We start from the raw sequence: 20,827 nt of genomic DNA, 5'->3' as shown, positions 1-20,827 counted from the left end.
GACCAGTTACGAATCATACAACAAACCATTCACAACTATCACACTGTGCAAAACTCATGTGCACACTGTGCGGAGGACAAGAATGGGGATGAGGTGAGGGAGGGGGCAAGATATGATTTCAGGAAGGCAAAAAGATGGGACAGAAAACCTCACATAATACCAAGCCCAATAGAATTATTGGTGCTGAAGTGCAGACAATGCAACACTCGCTGATACAATGTAACATCCACAACACTCGCTGATACAATGTTACATCCACAACACTCGCTGATACAATGTAACATCCACAACACCCGCTGATACAATGTAACATCCACAACACCCGCTGATACAACGTAACATCCACAACACCCGCTGATACAACGTAACATCCACAACACCCGCTGATACAACGTAACATCCACAACACCCGCTGATACAACGTAACATCCACAACACCCGCTGATACAACGTAACATCCACAACACCCGCTGATACAATGTAACATCCACAACACCCGCTGATACAATGTAACATCCACAACACCCGCTGATACAATGTAACATCCACAACACCCACTGATACAATGTAACATCCACAACACCCGCTGATACAACGTAACATCCACAACACCCGCTGATACAATGTAACATCCACAACACTCGCTGATACAATGTAACATCCACAACACCCACTGATACAATGTAACATCCACAACACTCACTGATACAATGTAACATCCACAACATCCGCTGATACAATGTAACATCCACAACACTCGCTGATATAATGTAACATCCACAACACTCACTGATACAATGTAACATCCACAACACTCGCTGATACAATGTAACATCCACAACACTCGCTGATACAATGTAACATCCACAACACCCGCTGATACAATGTAACATCCACAACACCCGCTGATACAATGTAACATCCACAACACTCGCTGATACAATGTAACATCCACAACATCCGCTGATACAATGTAACATCCACAACACCCGCTGATACAATGTAACATCCACAACACTCGCTGTTACAATGTAACATCCACAACACTCGCTGATACAATGTAACATCCACAACACCCGCTGATACAATGTAACATCCACAACACCCGCTGATACAATGTAACATCCACAACACCCGCTGATACAATGTAACATCCACAACACTCGCTGATACAATGTAACATCCACAACATCCGCTGATACAATGTAACATCCACAACACCCGCTGATACAATGTAACATCCACAACACTCGCTGTTACAATATAACATCCACAACACTCGCTGATACAATGTAACATCCACAACACTCGCTGATACAATGTAATATCCACAACACTCGCTGATACAATGTAACATCCACAACACCCGCTGATACAATGTAACATCCACAACACTCGCTGTTACAATATAACATCCACAACACTCGCTGATACAATGTAACATCCACAACACTCGCTGATACAATGTAACATCCACAACACCCGCTGATACAATGTAACATCCACAACACCCGCTGATACAATGTAACATCCACAACACTCGCTGATACAATGTAACATCCACAACACTCGCTGATACAATGTAACATCCACAACACTCGCTGATACAATGTAACATCCACAACACCCGCTGATACAATGTAACATCCACAACACTCGCTGTTACAATATAACATCCACAACACTCGCTGATACAATGTAACATCCACAACACTCGCTGATACAATGTAACATCCACAACACCCGCTGATACAATGTAACATCCACAACACCCGCTGATACAATGTAACATCCACAACACCCGCTGATACAATGTAACATCCACAACACCCGCTGATACAATGCAACATCCACAACACTCGCTGTTACAATGTAACATCCACAACACCCGCTGATACAATGTAACATCCACAACACTCGCTGTTACAATGTAACATCCACAACACCCGCTGATACAATGTAACATTCACAACCGCTGATACAATGTAACATCCACAACACCCGCTGATACAATGCAACATTCACAACCGCTGATACAATGTAACATTCACAACACCCGCTGATACAACGTAACATCCACAACACCCGCTGATACAATGTAACATCCACAACACCCGCTGGTACAATGTAACATCCACAACACCCGCTGATACAATGTAACATCCACAACACTCGCTGATACAATGTAACATCCACAACACCCGCTGATACAATGTAACATCCACAACACCCGCTGATACAATGTAACATTCACAACCACTGATACAATGTAACATCCACAACACCCGCTGATACAATGTAACATCCACAACACCCGCTGATACAATGCAGCATCCACAACACCCGCTGATACAATGCAGCATCCACCACACCCGCTGATACAATGTAACATCCACAACAACCGCTGATACACTGTAACATCCACAAGACCCGCTGGTACAATGTAACATCCACAACACCCGCTGATACAATGTAACATCCACAACACTCGCTGATACAATGTAACATCCACAACACCCGCTGATACAATGCAGCATCCACAACACCCGCTGATACAATGTAACATCCACAACCGCTGATACAATGTAACATCCACAACACCCGCTGATACAATGTAACATCCACAACACCTGCTGATACAATGTAACATTCACAACACCCGCTGATACAATGCAGCATCCACAACACCCGCTGATACAATGTAACATCCACAACCGCTGATACAATGTAACATCCACAACACAACATATGTTACATTGTATCCGCTGGTGTAGTGGATGTTACATTGTATCATCGGGTGTTGTGTTGTGGATGACACATTATATCATCGGGTGTTGTGTTGTGGGTATTACATTGCATAAGCGAGTTTTATGTTGTGGATGTTACATTGTATCAGCGGGTGATGTTGATGTTACATTGTATCTGCGGGTGTTGTGTTGTAAAGGTTACATTGCATAAGCAAGTTTTATGTTGTGGATGTTACATTGTATCAGTGAGGGTTGTGGATGTTACATCGTATGAACGAGTGTTGTGTTGTGGATGTTACATTGTATCAGCAGGTGTTGTAGTTGTTACATTGCATCAGTGTTGTCGATGTTACATTGTATAAGCGAGTGTTGTGTTGTGGATGTTACATTGTATCATCCATAACGCAGCACTCACTTATACAATGTAACATTCACAACACCCGTGGATACAATGTACCATGCACAACACAACATCCGCTAATACAAAAGTAACAAGGCAGCCTTGTATTATCTCTGCTGATACAATGTCACCTCCCTTGTCATACATACAACCTATCGCTCTGGCGGGACAGACAGATATGGGGCACGGTGAGATTTGCAGGCTGAGGAGTGGGATCCATTCTGGTCACTTGCAATAAGAGAAGCTTTGAGGACAGGCGGACGTGCTGAGGGTTATTTATTTTTAGGGGGGCGGTGGAGTGGTTGGGGCTGGCCAGCAATCTGCAGCTCTTGGGTTTGAGGGAAGGTGTTGAGAGATCTCAGAGTCGCCAAAAAATCCTCTAATTAAAAGCGACTCTGCAGAAAGAACGGAGAGAATGAAACATGAAGCACCGAGAGCAGTCACTGTGCAGCACGTGTCTCCGGCAGAGGACACATCTGCCTGCCGGGGAAACCAGTCCCAAGAGATCATGCGTGACTGGTGCCGAATGCGAACTGGTGAGACCACAGGGTCTACACAGAATCACTGTGACCATGTGCACTCAGAGGTAAAGGGGCCGATATCCTGAATGTGGTCGCTGTGGATGTCAGGGTCTCGGCACCGGGTCTCGATGTTTTCAGCAGCTGCAGCATTACAGACCCTGAGGCCGGCAGCGTGACTTACGTGGTCTTCTCTGGCAGGTTCAGGAACGTCTGGATGACCAGGGGAAGCTCGGATTTCACGATGTACAGGTAGCTGGACATGGCTACGGAGAGACAGAGAACGGTGTGAGGTGCGCGAGCGCTCGTCTGCACAATGTCACAGCGACCTCTGCACTACTCACCTCCAATGTTCTGCAGAGTTATAGCAATGGCAGCCGCCAACTTTCCAGGGGTCCCGAAGGCTTTGTACCCCAACTGCTCATAGGCTCGTATCCCTGCAACACACAGGAGGCGATTACTCGCCAGGTCATGGGCCGAGACTATGGCGGAGGGGCATCAGAGGCCACACTCACCTACAATGCCCGAGGACTTGAGCAGCAAGTGGATGGAGTAGGTGGACAGCAGAGCCACGGCCGTGAGGAGGAACCTGCAAGATGGAGAAAGAAGAGCCAGTTAGGAGCCGGCGCCGCGGTGTCAGACGTACCCGGACATCTGCCCAGCATGGAGGCAAACCGCCGAGCTCAGGGTCAATTGGTGTCAGGGGCTACTCGCAGGGACGCGGAGCGTTACAGGGAGTCAGAGCTCTTAATACTGACACACTGTAACAAAGCCATCAGCTGGGAGCAGAACAAGGGCAGAGTGATGGCTGCAGATCTTCAGATTAAGGAGGAGGAACACTCGGCATGTGTAGACCGCTGCTCGTCCTCAGGTACCTCCAGTCATAAAGGGGGATATTCCAGACTCTCAGGATGAAGAGCGGAGACGAGCGGCGCCTGCGCGACGTTAGTGCCGCCAGATTATGTTTCTGTCCCTGAACTGTGGGAAAGTACAGCTGGCACTGAGAAAGCGGCCAGGAGATAAAAGGAAAACTGTGACCCGAACCCTGCAGAGGCCCCGCAGTGCAGCAGCCAGGTGTACACCGCTCCGACAGAAACACGGTGTCCTGATGCCACCACAAATCTCCCTCACACATTCTGGGGTCCACAGTACGAGGACACATGAAGAATCCCGGCCTTACATCACCAGACCCCTCAGCAACCACGCTCCGACCAAACAACAGCACGTCTCTAAACCCGAGCCAACCCAACAGCGCACCATCTGAGGACCGTACAGGGGCGCAACGATCGCGGATGGGGGCATTATACCAGGATGGGGAGGGACATTATACCAGGATGGGGGAGGAGCATTATACCAGGATGAGGGGGAAGGGGACATTATACCAGGATGGGGAGGGACATTATACCAGGATGGGGGAGGGACATTATACCAGGATGAGGGGGAAGGGGACATTATACCAGGATGGGGAGGGACATTATACCAGGATGGGGGAGGAGCATTATACCAGGATGAGGGGGAAGGGGACATTATACCAGGATGGGGGAGGAGCATTATACCAGGATGGGGGCATTATACCAGGATGAGGGGGAAGGGGACATTATACCAGGATGGGGAGGGACATTATACCAGGATGGGGGAGGAGCATTATACCAGGATGGGGAGGGACATTATACCAGGATGGGGGAGGAGCATTATACCAGGATGGGGGCATTATACCAGGATGGGGGCATTATACCAGGATGGGGGGGAAGGGGACATTATACCAGGATGGGGAGGGACATTATACCAGGATGGGGAGGGACATTATACCAGGATGAGGGAGGAGCATTATACCAGGAAGAGGGCATTATACCAGGATGAGGGGGAAGGGGACATTATACCAGGATGGGGGAGGAACATTATACCAGGATGAGGGGGGAAGGGGACATTATACCAGGATGGGGCAGGGACATTATACCAGGATGCAGGAGGGACATTATACCAGGATGAGGGGGAAGGGGACATTATACCAGGATGGGGTCATTATACCAGGATGGGGAGGGACATTATACCAGGATGGGGGAAGAGCATTATACCAGGATGGGGGAGGAGCATTATACCAGGATGGGGGAGGAGCATTATACCAGGATGGGGGCATTATACCAGGATGAGGGGGAAGGGGACATTATACCAGGATGGGGAGGGACATTATACCAGGATGCAGGAAGGACATTATACCAGGATGGAGAGGAACATTATACCAGCATGAGGGGGAAGGGGACATTATACCAGGATGGGGAGGAGCATTATACCAGGATGGGGAGGGACATTATACCAGGATGGGGGAGGAGCATTATACCAGGATGGGGAGGGACATTATACCAGGATGGGGGAGGAGCATTATACCAGGATGGGGGCATTATACCAGGATGAGGGGGAAGGGGACATTATACCAGGATCGGGAGGGACATTATACCAGGATGCGGGAAGGACATTATACCAGGATGGGGAGGAACATTATACCAGCATGAGGGGGAAGGGGACATTATACCAGGATGGGGGCATTATACCAGGATGAGGGGGAAGGGGACATTGTACCAAGATGAGGGGGAAGGGGACATTATACCAGGATAGGGAGGGACATTATACCAGGATGAGAGGGAAGGGGACATTATACCAGGATGAGGGATCATTATACCAGGATGGGGGAGGGACATCATACCAGGATGGGGGAGGGACATTATACCAGGATGGTGGAGGGGCACTATACAAGGATAGGGGAAGCAAATATTATAGCTTGATGCCCAGAATTGGGAAGGTCAATAAATGGGGGTGAATACGTATGTCTTTATAGGATCTAAAACACTACAAGGGTGCATACATATGACATATATGCAGTTGGGGGCAGAGGTCCAAATTTTTCAACGGGGCCCAATCGAACTAGTTATGCCAATGGAAGCTTACACCACCATCTGACGACGTTACCGTACACAAGGTACCAGGGCACCATTTGATAGCCTCACCCTTTGCATTGCTGCCCCTTATCCGTTCTGCCACCCTGCCATCGGCTTCAGTCCTGTGTCCACAGATCAGATTCATGTCTGATCAGTGCGGGGATGGCGCTTGGCTCCGCGTGGTTGGGCCGGGTATTGACATCAGACTTATTAATGACCGATGACAGAATCATGAACCTCGCTCCATCCTGCTCCCCGGAGCCGTCTCCATGCTGCATTGTGACTGCATCAGGAGGGTCTTCCCCACAGAGAGAGACTCCCAGACAAGGGGGCACAGAGTGACGGGCAATGATAGGGAGCAGCGTGACGGGCAGTGATAGGGAGCAGCATCACGGGCAGTGATAGGGAGCAGCGTGACGGGCAATGATAGGGAGCAGCATCACGGGCAGTGATAGGGAGCAGCGTGACGGGCAGTGATAGGGAGCAGCGTGACAGGCAGTGATAGGGAGCAGCATCACGGGCAATGATAGGGAGCAGCGTGACGGGCAGTGATAGGGAGCAGCGTGACAGGCAGTGATAGGGAGCAGCATCACGGGCAATGATAGGGAGCAGCGTGACGGGCAGTGATAGGGAGCAGCGTGACAGGCAGTGATAGGGAGCAGCATCACGGGCAATGATAGGGAGCAGCGTGACGGGCAGTGATAGGGAGCAGCGTGACGGGCAGTGATAGGGAGCAGCATCACGGGCAATGATAGGGAGCAGAGTGACGGGCAGTGATAGGGAGCAGCGTGACGGACAGTGATAGGGAGCAGCGTGACGGGCAGTGATAGGGAGCAGCATCACGGGCAATGATAGGGAGCAGCGTGACGGGCAGTGATAGGGAGCAGCGTGACGGACAGTGATAGGGAGCAGCGTGACGGACAGTGATAGGGAGCAGCGTGACAGGCAGTGATAGGGAGCAGCATCACGGGCAATGATAGGGAGCAGCGTGACGGGCAGTGATAGGGAGCAGCGTGACGGGCAGTGATAGGGAGCAGCGTGACGGACAGTGATAGGGAGCAGCGTGACGGACAGTGATAGGGAGCAGCGTGACAGGCAGTGATAGGGAGCAGCATCACGGGCAATGATAGGGAGCAGCGTGACGGGCAGTGATAGGGAGCAGCGTGACGGGCAGTCATAGGGAGCAGCGGCACGGGCAGTGATAGGGAGCAGCATCACGGGCAATGATAGGGAGCAGCGTGACAGGCAGTGATAGGGAGCAGCGTGACGGGCAGTGATAGGGAGCAGCGGCACGGGCAGTGATAGGGAGCAGCGTCACGGGCAGTGATAGGGAGCAGCGTGACGGGCAGTGATAGGGAGCAGCGTCACGGGCAGTGATAGGGAGCAGCGTGACGGGCAGTGATAGGGAGCAGCGTGACGGGCAGTGATAGGGAGCAACGTGACGGGCAGTGATAGGGAGCAGCGTGACGGGCAGTGATAGGGAGCAGCGTGACAGGCAGTGATAGGGAGCAGCGTCACGGGCAGTGATAGGGAGCAGCGTGACGGGCAGTGATAGGGAGCAGCGTGACGGGCAGTGATAGGGAGCAGCGTGACGGGCAGTGATAGGGAGCAGCGTGACGGGCAGTGATAGGGAGCAGCGTGACGGGCAGTGATAGGGAGCAGCGTGACAGGCAGTGATAGGGAGCAGCGTGACGGGCAATGATAGGGAGCAGCGTGACGGGCAGTGATAGGGAGCAGCGTGACGGGCAGTGATAGGGAGCAGCGTGACAGGCAGTGATAGGGAGCAGCGTGACGGGCAGTGATAGGGAGCAGCGTGACGGGCAGTGATAGGGAGCAGCGTGACAGGCAGTGATAGGGAGCAGCGTCACGGGCAGTGATAGGGAGCAGCGTGACGGGCAGTGATAGGGAGCAGCGTCACGGGCAGTGATAGGGAGCAGCGTGACGGGCAGTGATAGGGAGCATCGTGACGGGCAGTGATAGGGAGCAGCGTGACAGGCAGTGATAGGGAGCAGCGTGACGGGCAGTGATAGGGAGCAGCGTGACGGGCAGTGATAGGGAGCAGCGTGACGGGCAGTGATAGGGAGCAGCGTGACGGGCAGTGATAGGGAGCAGCGTGACGGGCAGTGATAGGGAGCAGCGTGACAGGCAGTGATAGGGAGCAGCATCACGGGCAATGATAGGGAGCAGCGTGACGGGCAGTGATAGGGAGCAGCGTGACGGGCAGTGATAGGGAGCAGCGTGACAGGCAGTGATAGGGAGCAGCGTGACGGGCAGTGATAGGGAGCAGCGTGACGGTCAGTGATAGGGAGCAGCGTGACGGGCAGTGATAGGGAGCAGCGTGACGGGCAGTGATAGGGAGCAGCGTCACGGGTAGTGATAGGGAGCAGCGTGACGGGCAGTGATAGGGAGCAGCGTGACGGGCAGTGATAGGGAGCAGCGTGACGGGCAGTGATAGGGAGCAGCGTGACAGGCAGTGATAGGGAGCAGCGTCACAGGCAGTGATAGGGAGCAGCGTCACGGGCAGTGATAGGGAGCAGCGTCACGGGCAGTGATAGGGAGCAGCGTGACGGGCAGTGATAGGGAGCAGCGTGACGGGCAGTGATAGGGAGCAGCGTCACGGGCAGTGATAGGGAGCAGCGTGACGGGCAGTGATAGGGAGCAGCGTCACGGGCAGTGATAGGGAGCAGCGTCACGGGCAGTGATAGGGAGCAGCGTCACGGGCAGTGATGGGGAGCAGCGTGACAGACAGTGATAGGGAGCAGCGTGACGGGCAGTGATAGGGAGCAGCGTGACGGACAGTGATAGGGAGCAGCGTGACGGGCAGTGATAGGGAGCAGCGTGACGGGCAGTGATAGGGAGCAGCATGACGGGCAGTGATAGGGAGCAGCGTGACGGGCAGTGATAGGGAGCAGCGTGACGGGCAGTGATAGGGAGCAGCGTGACGGGCAGTGATAGGGAGCAGCGTGACGGGCAGTGATAGGGAGCAGCGGCACGGGCAGTGATAGGGAGCAGCGTCACGGGCAGTGATAGGGAGCAGCGTGACGGGCAGTGATAGGGAGCAGCGTGACGGGCAGTGATAGGGAGCAGCGGCACGGGCAGTGATAGGGAGCAGCGTCACGGGCAGTGATAGGGAGCAGCGTGACAGACAGTGATAGGGAGCAGCGGCACGGGCAGTGATAGGGAGCAACGAGACGGGCAGTGATAGGGAGCAGCGGCACGGACAGTGATAGGGAGCAGCGTCACGGGCAGTGATAGGGAGAAGTGTGACGGGCAGTGATAGGGAGCAGCGTGACGGGCAGTGATAGGGAGCAGCGTCACGGGCAGTGATAGGGAGCAGCGTGACGGGCAGTGATGGGGAGCAGCGTCACGGGCAGTGATAGGGAGCAGCGTCATGGGCAGTGATAGGGAGCAGCGTGACGGGCAGTGATAGGGAGCAGCGTGACGGGCAGTGATGGGGAGCAGCGTGACGGGCAGTGATGGGGAGCAGCGTGACGGGCAGTGATGGGAAGCAGCGTGACGGGCAGTGATGGGGAGCAGCATCACGGGCAATGATAGGGAGCAGAGTGACGGGCAGTGATAGGGAGCAGAGTGACGGGCAGTGATAGGGAGCAGCGTGACGGGCAGTGATGGGGAGCAGCGTGACAGACAGTGATGGGGAGCAGCATTCTGACAGTGTCACAACCTCTGATTGCTGTCAGGGAATGGTAACATATAATGTACATAGTTAATGAATACCTACTCTGACCTTGTTCTGCTCGCACAGCTGAGGTTTGTTACAATGTATCTGTGCAGAGAGAACTAAACACAGCAGGATAAATGACTCTCCTCTCTGGACTCCAGGCTGATCGCTCCTACTGTACTGACACACTGTAACAAAGCCAAAAGATCTGGGAGTTGGACTTGGAGAAACAGTGTTCCCCCCCTTCCCTTAGGTTGCTTGTCACAGCCAGCAAGCAGAGGTATTGAAGATAGTAAGAAAGTGAAACAGTCCATGACAAAGTTGCAGAATTTTCTGTTAATCTATATTTACATGGGACTGCAGATGGGAGTATTGGCGGCTTCTACAGTCATACGACTGCATACAATGGGAGACACTTACAGGAAGAGAAGGACGCCCGTGTTTGCCATGGCATATGCCAGTCCCAGGATGCCGCTGCCCATGATGGCGTTGCTCAGGTTGAAGATGGACATTCCGAATGACGTCTTCCCCTCGAACTGTAAAGACACCATGATGAGAGTCGTCCATGAGCCATGGAGGCTGCGTGCAGCACACGGCAGGAGCAGGGTGTGTACCAGTCACAGCCACAGATTACGCCGACCGGGAGATGGCGCCCTGCTCTCCTGACACCACCATACTGAGCTCACTAAGGTGGTCGCCTCCCTCCCCCGCTCAGGTAGGCACAAGGGTAACCCCTGTGTGGGGAATTTCTCCTGAACTGCAGAGTGGTCCAGGATCAGTTCCTGAGCCGCCCCATCATGTGCAGAGGCTATGGGGTCTGGTCACACGGCTCCGGCCACCACTGGCTACGTACATCTGTGAATCGCGGCTTCTCTTTCCCGGATGGGTGAGGGAGGAACTCTTCCAACTCTTGGTTTTCGGCTCCAGTATAACTAAATAAAGCAGATTTTACTGTGGTTACTGTGGTGCGGTCTTGGGGGCACCAGGCTCATAGGGAGATGGCAGTGGTGCAGGAACACAGCGCACAACGCGCATCTTACCTTGGTTCTGGCGTCTCCGTTCCCAGCGCTCCATTGGATTTTTCACACAGCCGCATGTCCACCATTTCCGTCTGTGGAGGAAGCTCCATGTCTGGACACCGCTCACTGCTCTGTAAGAGATAATCACGGGTCAGAGGGTGGACTACTAAGGAAAGTGAGACACCACACAGGGCGAGCCACCACAGAAGGCAGACCACCACAGAGAGGAGACCACCATGGAGAGCGGGTTACTACAGAGAGGAGACTACCATGGAGAGTGGGCCACCACAGAGAGAAGACCACAGAGAGCAGACCATCATGGAGAGCGAGCCACCACAGAGAGCAGACCACCATGGAGAGCGGGCCACTACAGAGAGGAGACTACCATGGAGAACGAGCCACCACGGAGAGCAGACCACCATGGAGAGGGGCCACCACAGAGAGGAGACCACCATGGAGAGCGAGCCACCACAGAGAGCAAACCACCACAGAGAGTGAGCCACCACAGAAGGCAGACCACCACAGAGAGGAGACCACCATGGAGAACAGGCTACCACAGAGAGGAGACCACCATGGAGAGCGGGCCACCACAGAGAGCAGACCACCATGGAGAGCGGGCCACCACAGAGAGCAGACCACCATGGAGAGCGTGCCACCACGGATAGCAGACCACCATGGAGAGCGGGCCACTACAGAGAGGAGACTACCATGGAGAACGAGCCACCACGGAGAGCAGACCACCATGGAGAGGGGCCACCACAGAGAGGAGACCACCATGGAGAGCGAGCCACCACAGAGAGCAAACCACCACAGAGAGTGAGCCACCACAGAAGGCAGACCACCACAGAGAGGAGACCACCATGGAGAACAGGCTACCACAGAGAGGAGACCACCATGGAGAGCGGGCCACCACAGAGAGCAGACCACCATGGAGAGCGGGCCACCACAGAGAGCAAACCACCATGGAGAGCGGGCCACCACAGAGAGCAGACCACCATGGAGAGCGGGCCACCACAGAGAGCAGACCATCATGGAGAGCGGGCCACCACAGAGAGCAGACCACCATGGACAGCAAGCCACCACAGAGAGCAAACCACCACAGAAAGACCACCATGGAGAGCGGGCCACTACAGAGAGCAGACCACCATGGAGAGCAAGCCACCACAGAGAGCAAACCACCACAGAGAGCGAGCCACCACGGATAGCAGACCACCACGGAGAGCGAGCCACCACAGAGAGCAGACCACCATGGAGAGCGGGCCACCACAGGGAGCAGACCACCATGGAGAGCGAGCCACCACGGAGAGCAGACCACCATGGAGAGCGAGCCACCACAGAGAGCAAACCACCACGGAGAGCGAGCCACCACGGAGAGCAGACCACCACGGAGAGGAAGCCACCACAGAAAGCAGACTACCATGGAGAGCGGGCCACCACAGAGAGCAGACCACCATGGAGAGCAAGCCACCACAGAGAGCAAACCACCACAGAGAGCGAGCCACCACGGATAGCAGACCACCACGGAGAGGAAGCCACCACAGAAAGCAGACTACCATGGAGAGCGGGCCACCACAGAGAGCAAACCACCACGGAGAGCGAGCCACCACGGATAGCAGACCACCACGGAGAGGAAGCCACCACAGAAAGCAGACTACCATGGAGAGTGGGCCACCACAGAGAGAAGACCACAGAGAGCAGACCATCATGGAGAGCGGGCCACCACAGAGAGCAGACCACCATGGAGAGCAAGCCACCACGGATAGCAGACCACCACGGAGAGCAAGCCACCACAGAGAGCAGACCACCATGGAGAGGGGCCACCACAGAGAGGAGACCACCATGGAGAGCAAGCCACCACGGATAGCAGACCACCACGGAGAGCGAGCCACCACAGAGAGCAGACCACCATGGAGAGGGGCCACCACAGAGGAGACCACCATGGAGAGCGAGCCACCACAGAGAGCAAACCACCACGGAGAGTGAGCCACCACAGAAGGCAGACCACCACAGAGAGGAGACCACCATGGAGAACAGGCTACCACAGAGAGGAGACCACCATGGAGAGCGGGCCACCACAGAGAGCAGACCACCATGGAGAGCGGGCCACCACAGAGAGCAGACCACCATGGAGAGCGGGCCACCACAGAGAGCAGACCACCATGGAGAGCGGGCCACCACAGAGAGCAGACCACCATGGAGAGAGTGCCACCACGGATAGCAGACCACCATGGAGAGCGGGCCACCACAGTGAGCAGACCACCATGGAGAGCGGGCCACCACAGTGAGGAGACCACCATGGAGAGCGGGCCACCACAGAGAGGAGACCACGATGAAGAACAGGCTACCACAGAGAGAAGACCACAGAGAGCAGACCATCATGGAGAGCGGGCCACCACAGAGAGCAGACCCCCATGGAGAGGGAGCCACCACAGAGAGCAGACCACCACAGAGAGCGAGCCACCACGGATAGCAGACCACCACGGAGAGCAGACTACCATGGAGAGCGAGCCACCACAGGACTACCATGGAGAGCAGGCCACCACAGAGGGCAGACCACCATGGAGAGCAGAGCGGGCCACCACAGAGAGGAGACCACCATGGAGAGCGGGCCACCACAGAGAGGAGACCACGATGAAGAACAGGCTACCACAGAGAGCAGACCACGATAGTGAGCGGGCCACCACAGAGAGAAGACCACCATGGAGAGCAGACCACCATAGAAATCAGACCACCATGGACAGCGAGCCACCACAGAGAGGAGACCACCACGGAGAGCGGGCCACCACGGATAGCGGGCTACTACAGAGAGCAAGCCACCACAAAGAGCAGACCACCACAGAGAGGAGACCACCATGAAGAGCAGGTCACCACAGAGAGGAGACCACCATGAAGAGCAGGTCACCACAGAGAGGAGACCACCATGAAGAGCAGGTCACCACAGAGAGCGAGAGCGGAACAGGCGTCTTTGTACAATCTTCTCTCCTCCTGACCATTCCTGCTCCCTGAAAACAAACAAGATAAGGAGGGCGGAGAGGTGCGGGCAACGCACAGTGTTTCCCACACATATGGCGGCATTCTTACACTTGTTCAGATGGAGTTTTCTGGCCGCGCACATTAAATTGATAATCCCATGATGCACCTGGTGACCGAAGCTGCGCACACAATATTTCACACTGGTCTAGGCCGATCGTGGACAATGCTGGGAGTTGTGATCCCGGAAGAGAAGATCGGCGATAATCTGAATAGAAAGGTACTGCTGGGTCAGTTAAGCTCCAGATGCTCGGGGGTCTCCCTGGCCAGGGAACATATCTGACCACCAGAGACCCCCCACTACCTTACCTCAGCCGCTCTAACATTTTTTATTTTATTTTGTCCGCCTCCCACTATAACCTCACTTATAAAATCCAACCTCCGACATAGCCTCCTCCCATAACTCTAGCCATTATTATCCTTAGCTACTGTTTCTTTAAGAAGTGTCATGTGGGCACAATGTGGAATTATGGAACTGTGCAAACGTGAAAAACTGCAGCAAAAGAAGAAGAAAACTCAAATAGAAGAAGGGTTAATAGTCACTGATCAAGTTACAAAGTGACTAAAGAAGAGGGAAAGTAAATCCCATCATCAGTATATGGTGGCCGCCCATCATCTCCATCATCAGTATCTGGTGACTGCCCATCTCCTCCATCATCAGTATCTGTGACCGCGTGTCTCCTCCATCAACAGTATCTGGTGACCGACTATCACCTCCATCATCAGTATCTGGTGACTGCCCGTCTCCTCCATCATCAGTATCTGGTGACCGCCCGTCTCCTCCATCATCAGTATCTGGTGACTGCCCATCACCTCCATCATCAGTATCTGGTGACCGCCCGTCTCCTCCATCATCAGTATCTGTGACCGCGTGTCTCCTCCATCATCAGTATCTGTGACCGCGTGTCTCCTCCATCATCAGTATCTGGTGGCCGCCCATCATCTCCATCATCAGTATCTGGTGACCGCCCGTCACCTCCATCATCAGTATCTGGTGACCGCCCGTCTCCTCCATAATCAGTATCTGGTGACCGCCCGTCTCCTCCATCATCAGTATCTGGTGACCGCCCGTCCCCTCCATCATCAGTATCTGGTGACCGCCCGTCTCCTCCATAATCAGTATCTGGTGACCGCCCGTCACCTCCATCATCAGTATCTGGTGACCGCCCGTCTCCTCCATCATCAGTATCTGGTGACCGCCCGTCACCTCCATCATCAGTATCTGGTGACCGCCCGTCTCCTCCATCATCAGTATCTGTGACCGCCCATCTCCTCCATCATCAGTATCTGGTGACCGCCCGTCTCCTCCATCATCAGTATCTGTGACCGGCCGTCTCCTCCATCATCAGTATCTGGTGACCGCCCGTCCCCTCCATCATCAGTATCTGGTGACCGCCCGTCCCCTCCATCATCAGTATCTGGTGACCGCCCGTCCCCTCCATCATCAGTATCTGGTGACCGCCCGTCCCCTCCATCATCAGTATCTGGTGACCGCCCGTCTCCTCCATCATCAGTATCTGTGACCGCCCATCTCCTCCATCATCAGTATCTGGTGACCGCCCGTCACCTCCATCATCAGTATCTGGTGACCGCCCGTCCCCTCCATCATCAGTATCTGGTGACCGCCCGTCCCCTCCATCATCAGTATCTGGTGACCGCCCGTCTCCTCCATCATCAGTATCTGTGACCGCCCATCTCCTCCATCATCAGTATCTGGTGACCGCCCGTCTCCTCCATCATCAGTATCTGTGACCGCCCGTCTCCTCCATCATCAGTATCTGGTGACCGCCCGTCCCCTCCATCATCAGTATCTGGTGACCGCCCGTCCCCTCCATCATCAGTATCTGGTGACCGCCCGTCTCCTCCATCATCAGTATCTGTGACCGCCCATCTCCTCCATCATCAGTATCTGGTGACCGCCCGTCACCTCCATCATCAGTATCTGGTGACCGCCCGTCACCTCCATCATCAATATCTGGTGATCGCCCGTCTCCTCCATCATCAGTATCTGTGACCGCCCATCTCCTCCATCATCAGTATCTGTGACCGCCCGTCTCCTCCATCATCAGTATCTGGTGATCGCCCATCACCTCCATCATCAGTATCTGGTGACCGCCCGTCACCTCCATCATCAGTATCTGGTGACCGCCCGTCCCCTCCATCATCAGTATCTGGTGACCGCCCGTCTCCTCCATCATCAGTATCTGGTGACCGCCCGTCCCCTCCATCATCAGTATCTGGTGACCGCCCGTCCCCTCCATCATCAGTATCTGGTGACCGCCCGTCTCCTCCATCATCAGTATCTGTGACCGCCCATCTCCTCCATCATCAGTATCTGTGACCGCCCGTCTCCTCCATCATCAGTATCTGGTGACCGCCCGTCCCCTCCATCATCAGTATCTGGTGACCGCCCGTCCCCTCCATCATCAGTATCTGGTGACCGCCCGTCTCCTCCATCATCAGTATCTGTGACCGCCCATCTCCTCCATCATCAGTATCTGTGACCGCCCGTCTCCTCCATCATCAGTATCTGGTGACCGCCCGTCCCCTCCATCATCAGTATCTGGTGACCGCCCGTCACCTCCATCATCAGTATCTGGTGACCGCCCGTCACCTCCATCATCAATATCTGGTGATCGCCCGTCTCCTCCATCATCAGTATCTGTGACCGCCCGTCTCCTCCATCATCAGTATCTGGTGACCGCCCGTCCCCTCCATCATCAGTATCTGGTGACCGCCCGTCACCTCCATCATCAGTATCTGGTGACCGCCCGTCACCTCCATCATCAATATCTGGTGATTGCCCGTCTCCTCCATTATCAGTATCTGGTGACCGACTATCACCTCCATCATCAGTATCTGGTGACCGACTGTCACCTCCATCATCAGTATCTGGTGACCGACTGTCACCTCCATCATCAGTATCTGGTGACCGCCCGTCTCCTCCATCATCAGTATCTGTGACCGCGTGTCTCCTCCATCATCAGTATCTGGTGACCACCCGTCCCCTCCATCATCAGTATCTGGTGACCACCCGTCTCCTCCATCATCAGTATCTGGTGACTGCCCATCACCTCCATCATCAGTATCTGGTGACCGCCTGTCTCCTCCATCATCAGTATCTGGTGACCGCCCGTCTCCTCCATCATCAGTATCTGGTGACCGCCCGTCTCCTCCATCATCAGTATCTGGTGACCGCCCGTCTCCTCCATCATCAGTATCTGGTGACCGCCCGTCCCCTCCATCATCAGTATCTGGTGACCGCCCGTCCCCTCCATCATCAGTATCTGGTGACCGCCCGTCTCCTCCATCATCAGTATCTGTGACCGCCCGTCCCCTCCATCATCAGTATCTGGTGACTGCCCATCTCCTCCATCATCAGTATCTGTGACCGCCCGTCTCCTCCATCATCAGTATCTGGTGACCGCCCGTCCCCTCCATCATCAGTATCTGGTGACCGCCCGTCACCTCCATCATCAGTATCTGGTGACCGCCCGTCACCTCCATCATCAATATCTGGTGATCGCCCGTCTCCTCCATCATCAGTATCTGTGACCGCCCGTCTCCTCCATCATCAGTATCTGGTGACCGCCCGTCCCCTCCATCATCAGTATCTGGTGACCGCCCGTCACCTCCATCATCAATATCTGGTGATTGCCCGTCTCCTCCATTATCAGTATCTGGTGACCGACTATCACCTCCATCATCAGTATCTGGTGACCGACTGTCACCTCCATCATCAGTATCTGGTGACCGACTGTCACCTCCATCATCAGTATCTGGTGACCGCCCGTCTCCTCCATCATCAGTATCTGTGACCGCGTGTCTCCTCCATCATCAGTATCTGTGACCGCGTGTCTCCTCCATCATCAGTATCTGGTGACCACCCGTCCCCTCCATCATCAGTATCTGGTGACCACCCGTCTCCTCCATCATCAGTATCTGGTGACTGCCCATCACCTACATCATCAGTATCTGGTGACCGCCTGTCTCCTCCATCATCAGTATCTGGTGACCGCCCGTCTCCTCCATCATCAGTATCTGGTGACCGCCCGTCTCCTCCATCATCAGTATCTGGTGACCGCCCGTCTCCTCCATCATCAGTATCTGGTGACCGCCCATCACCTCCATCATCAGTATCTGGTGATCGCCCGTCTCCTCCATCATCAGTATCTGGTGACCGCCCGTCCCCTCCATCATCAGTATCTGGTGACCGCCCGTCTCCTCCATCATCAGTATCTGTGACCGCCCGTCACCTCCATCATCAGTATCTGGTGATCGCCCGTCTCCTCCATCATCAGTATCTGGTGACCGACTGTCACCTCCATCATCAGTATCTGGTGACCGACTGTCACCTCCATCATCAGTATCTGGTGACCGCCCGTCTCCTCCATCATCAGTATCTGTGACCGCGTGTCTCCTCCATCATCAGTATCTGGTGACCACCCGTCCCCTCCATCATCAGTATCTGGTGACCACCCGTCTCCTCCATCATCAGTATCTGGTGACTCTCAGTCTCCTCCATCAACAGTATCTGGTGACCGCCCGTCCCCTCCATCATCAGTATCTGGTGACCGCCCGTCTCCTCCATCATCAGTATCTGTGACCGCGTGTCTCCTCCATCATCAGTATCTGGTGACCACCCGTCCCCTCCATCATCAGTATCTGGTGACCACCCGTCTCCTCCATCATCAGTATCTGGTGACTCTCAGTCTCCTCCATCAACAGTATCTGGTGACCGCCCGTCCCCTCCATCATCAGTATCTGGTGACTGTCCGTCACCTCCATCATCAGTATCTGGAGACCGCCTGTCCCCTCCATCATCAGTATCTGGTGACCGCCCGTCCCCTCCATCATCAGTATCTGGTGACCGCCCGTCCCCTCCATCATCAGTGTCTGGTGACTGTCACGGTAATATGAATATGCTATGTTTTGAGTATATACCTAAAAGGTCCATGGCTTTCAGACACACTCACTGTGGACTTTTCCAACCCCCCATCGCTCTGCCTAGAAAGCTCTTCTGCTCTCTTAGCCTGCAGGCAACTCCCTCCCCCCTGCTATACAGTAGTAATGGGAGACAAGTGTGTCAGCAAGAGCAATTTTTTTGGCTCTGAGCTGCGAAAGCCAGCTTCTCCCTAAATCCCTCGTTCCCCCTCCCGCCTAATACTAGCTAAAACTGGTACAGCCATTCTCAAACTGCATGTATACTGGCACCGATCAGGGCTAGAGATATAAGGATTATATATTCCAGATGTCCACCGAGAGATCTATAGCTCACTGAAATCGTTAGGAGCTAAACCCAACGAGTTGCAAGGAGCGGATTTCTCCGTAAGTCATGTATCTATGTTGTGTTTACGCTTAAAAGAACCCCCCTGACGTGGTGAACATTCTGATCATTGTGTCGTTCTTATACGAGGTTCATAGAGCGAGTTATGTATAGAAATGGTTTGTCATAACTCTAAGAAAGGGGAGGATTCAGCCCTGAGTGAGGTCACCACAGGGGGAGCGCCTTGGTTTTAGGCTGGGAGATAAGTGAGTGAGACATCAGTCTTCACTAGTCTTTGTCCTGGATCTAGCTGCGAGACAGATGCATGATGCATCTAGATGTGTGCCCCTCCCCCACGATACTTGTCTACTTTTATAATACCTTTTTATACTTCTGTAAACACTGCCTATCTTTCTTGGAGTAAAATATATAAAATTACTAGTTTTGTCTCTCCTTGCTCTATAACATACTGTCACGTCCTCTGAAGTGAATTACACTACTAATTTGAGTTGACTCTGGACCCGTTATTAATTTAGAAATCAGAGCTGGTGCCAGCGGATTTGTTCTGTGCGCTTGTGAGGCTTTGTAGCCACTGGTGGCGTTGATAATTATTGTGCCCGCCTGAGTGGGAGTAGTTATATCGCCCTCGCTGCCGTGTGCCCCTTAGCCAGTACAAAGTAAGGCAGCCTTTCTGGTGACTAATTACCCTAGGTGCAGTACCTGGTCTGACCTGATGGTAAGGGGGGCGCCAGAGAGCTGCACGTTCCAAACCGGAACTGGGAAGTGGGATATAGATAAATCCCCTTCAGAAAGAATCAGGGGCAACCCAAACAACCCCGGCTCATGACAAATTTGTGTGAGTGGTGGGGATGATAAAGGTATCCTCCCCGTTGAACCGTTACAGCCATCCCCCCAGTGATGTCACACGACGCCCAACAAGTGATGTCACACGCCGCCCCCGAGTGATGTCACACGCCACCCCCCAGTGATGTCACACACCACCCCCCATTGATGTCCCACGCCGACCCCAGTGATGTCACACGCCGCCCCCCTGCGATGTCACACGCCGCCACCATGTGATGTCACACGTCGCCCCCCCCCCCGTGATGTCCACGCCGCCCCCAGTGATGTTAAACGCCGACCCCTGTGATGTCACACGCCACCCCGTGTGATGTCACACGCCACCCCCCGTGGTGTCACACGCCGCCCCAATGATGTCACACGCCGTCCCCTGT

At 54.2% G+C, this 20,827-nt stretch overlaps 1 protein-coding gene across 2 annotated transcripts in view; it reads right to left on the bottom strand.

Moving 5' to 3' along the window:
• Positions 1 to 20,827, bottom strand: part of SLC38A3 (solute carrier family 38 member 3) — a 90,130-nt gene that overhangs the window by 38,295 nt on the left and 31,008 nt on the right. The window contains exons 2-7 of one of the 2 annotated variants that reach the window (XM_069736026.1): positions 11,318 to 11,427; positions 11,131 to 11,209; positions 10,698 to 10,813; positions 4,181 to 4,254; positions 4,010 to 4,102; positions 3,850 to 3,931 (exon numbers count right to left, since the gene is read on the bottom strand). In XM_069736026.1, coding sequence (XP_069592127.1) covers positions 3,850 to 3,931; positions 4,010 to 4,102; positions 4,181 to 4,254; positions 10,698 to 10,813; positions 11,131 to 11,209; positions 11,318 to 11,406 — 533 coding nt within the window. In that variant the 5' untranslated portion in view covers positions 11,407 to 11,427. Of the gene's footprint in view, positions 1 to 3,849; positions 3,932 to 4,009; positions 4,103 to 4,180; positions 4,255 to 10,697; positions 10,814 to 11,130; positions 11,210 to 11,317; positions 11,523 to 20,827 lie in introns of those variants that run through there. The other variant, XM_069736027.1, reaches the window with a different exon arrangement.

The sequence above is a fragment of the Ranitomeya imitator genome, chromosome 8 (genome assembly GCF_032444005.1).
Source record: "Ranitomeya imitator isolate aRanImi1 chromosome 8, aRanImi1.pri, whole genome shotgun sequence".
Lineage (NCBI taxonomy): Eukaryota > Metazoa > Chordata > Amphibia > Anura > Dendrobatidae > Ranitomeya > Ranitomeya imitator.
Note: the sequence above shows the minus strand (reverse complement) of the source record. Positions and strands in the feature narration are given on the sequence as shown.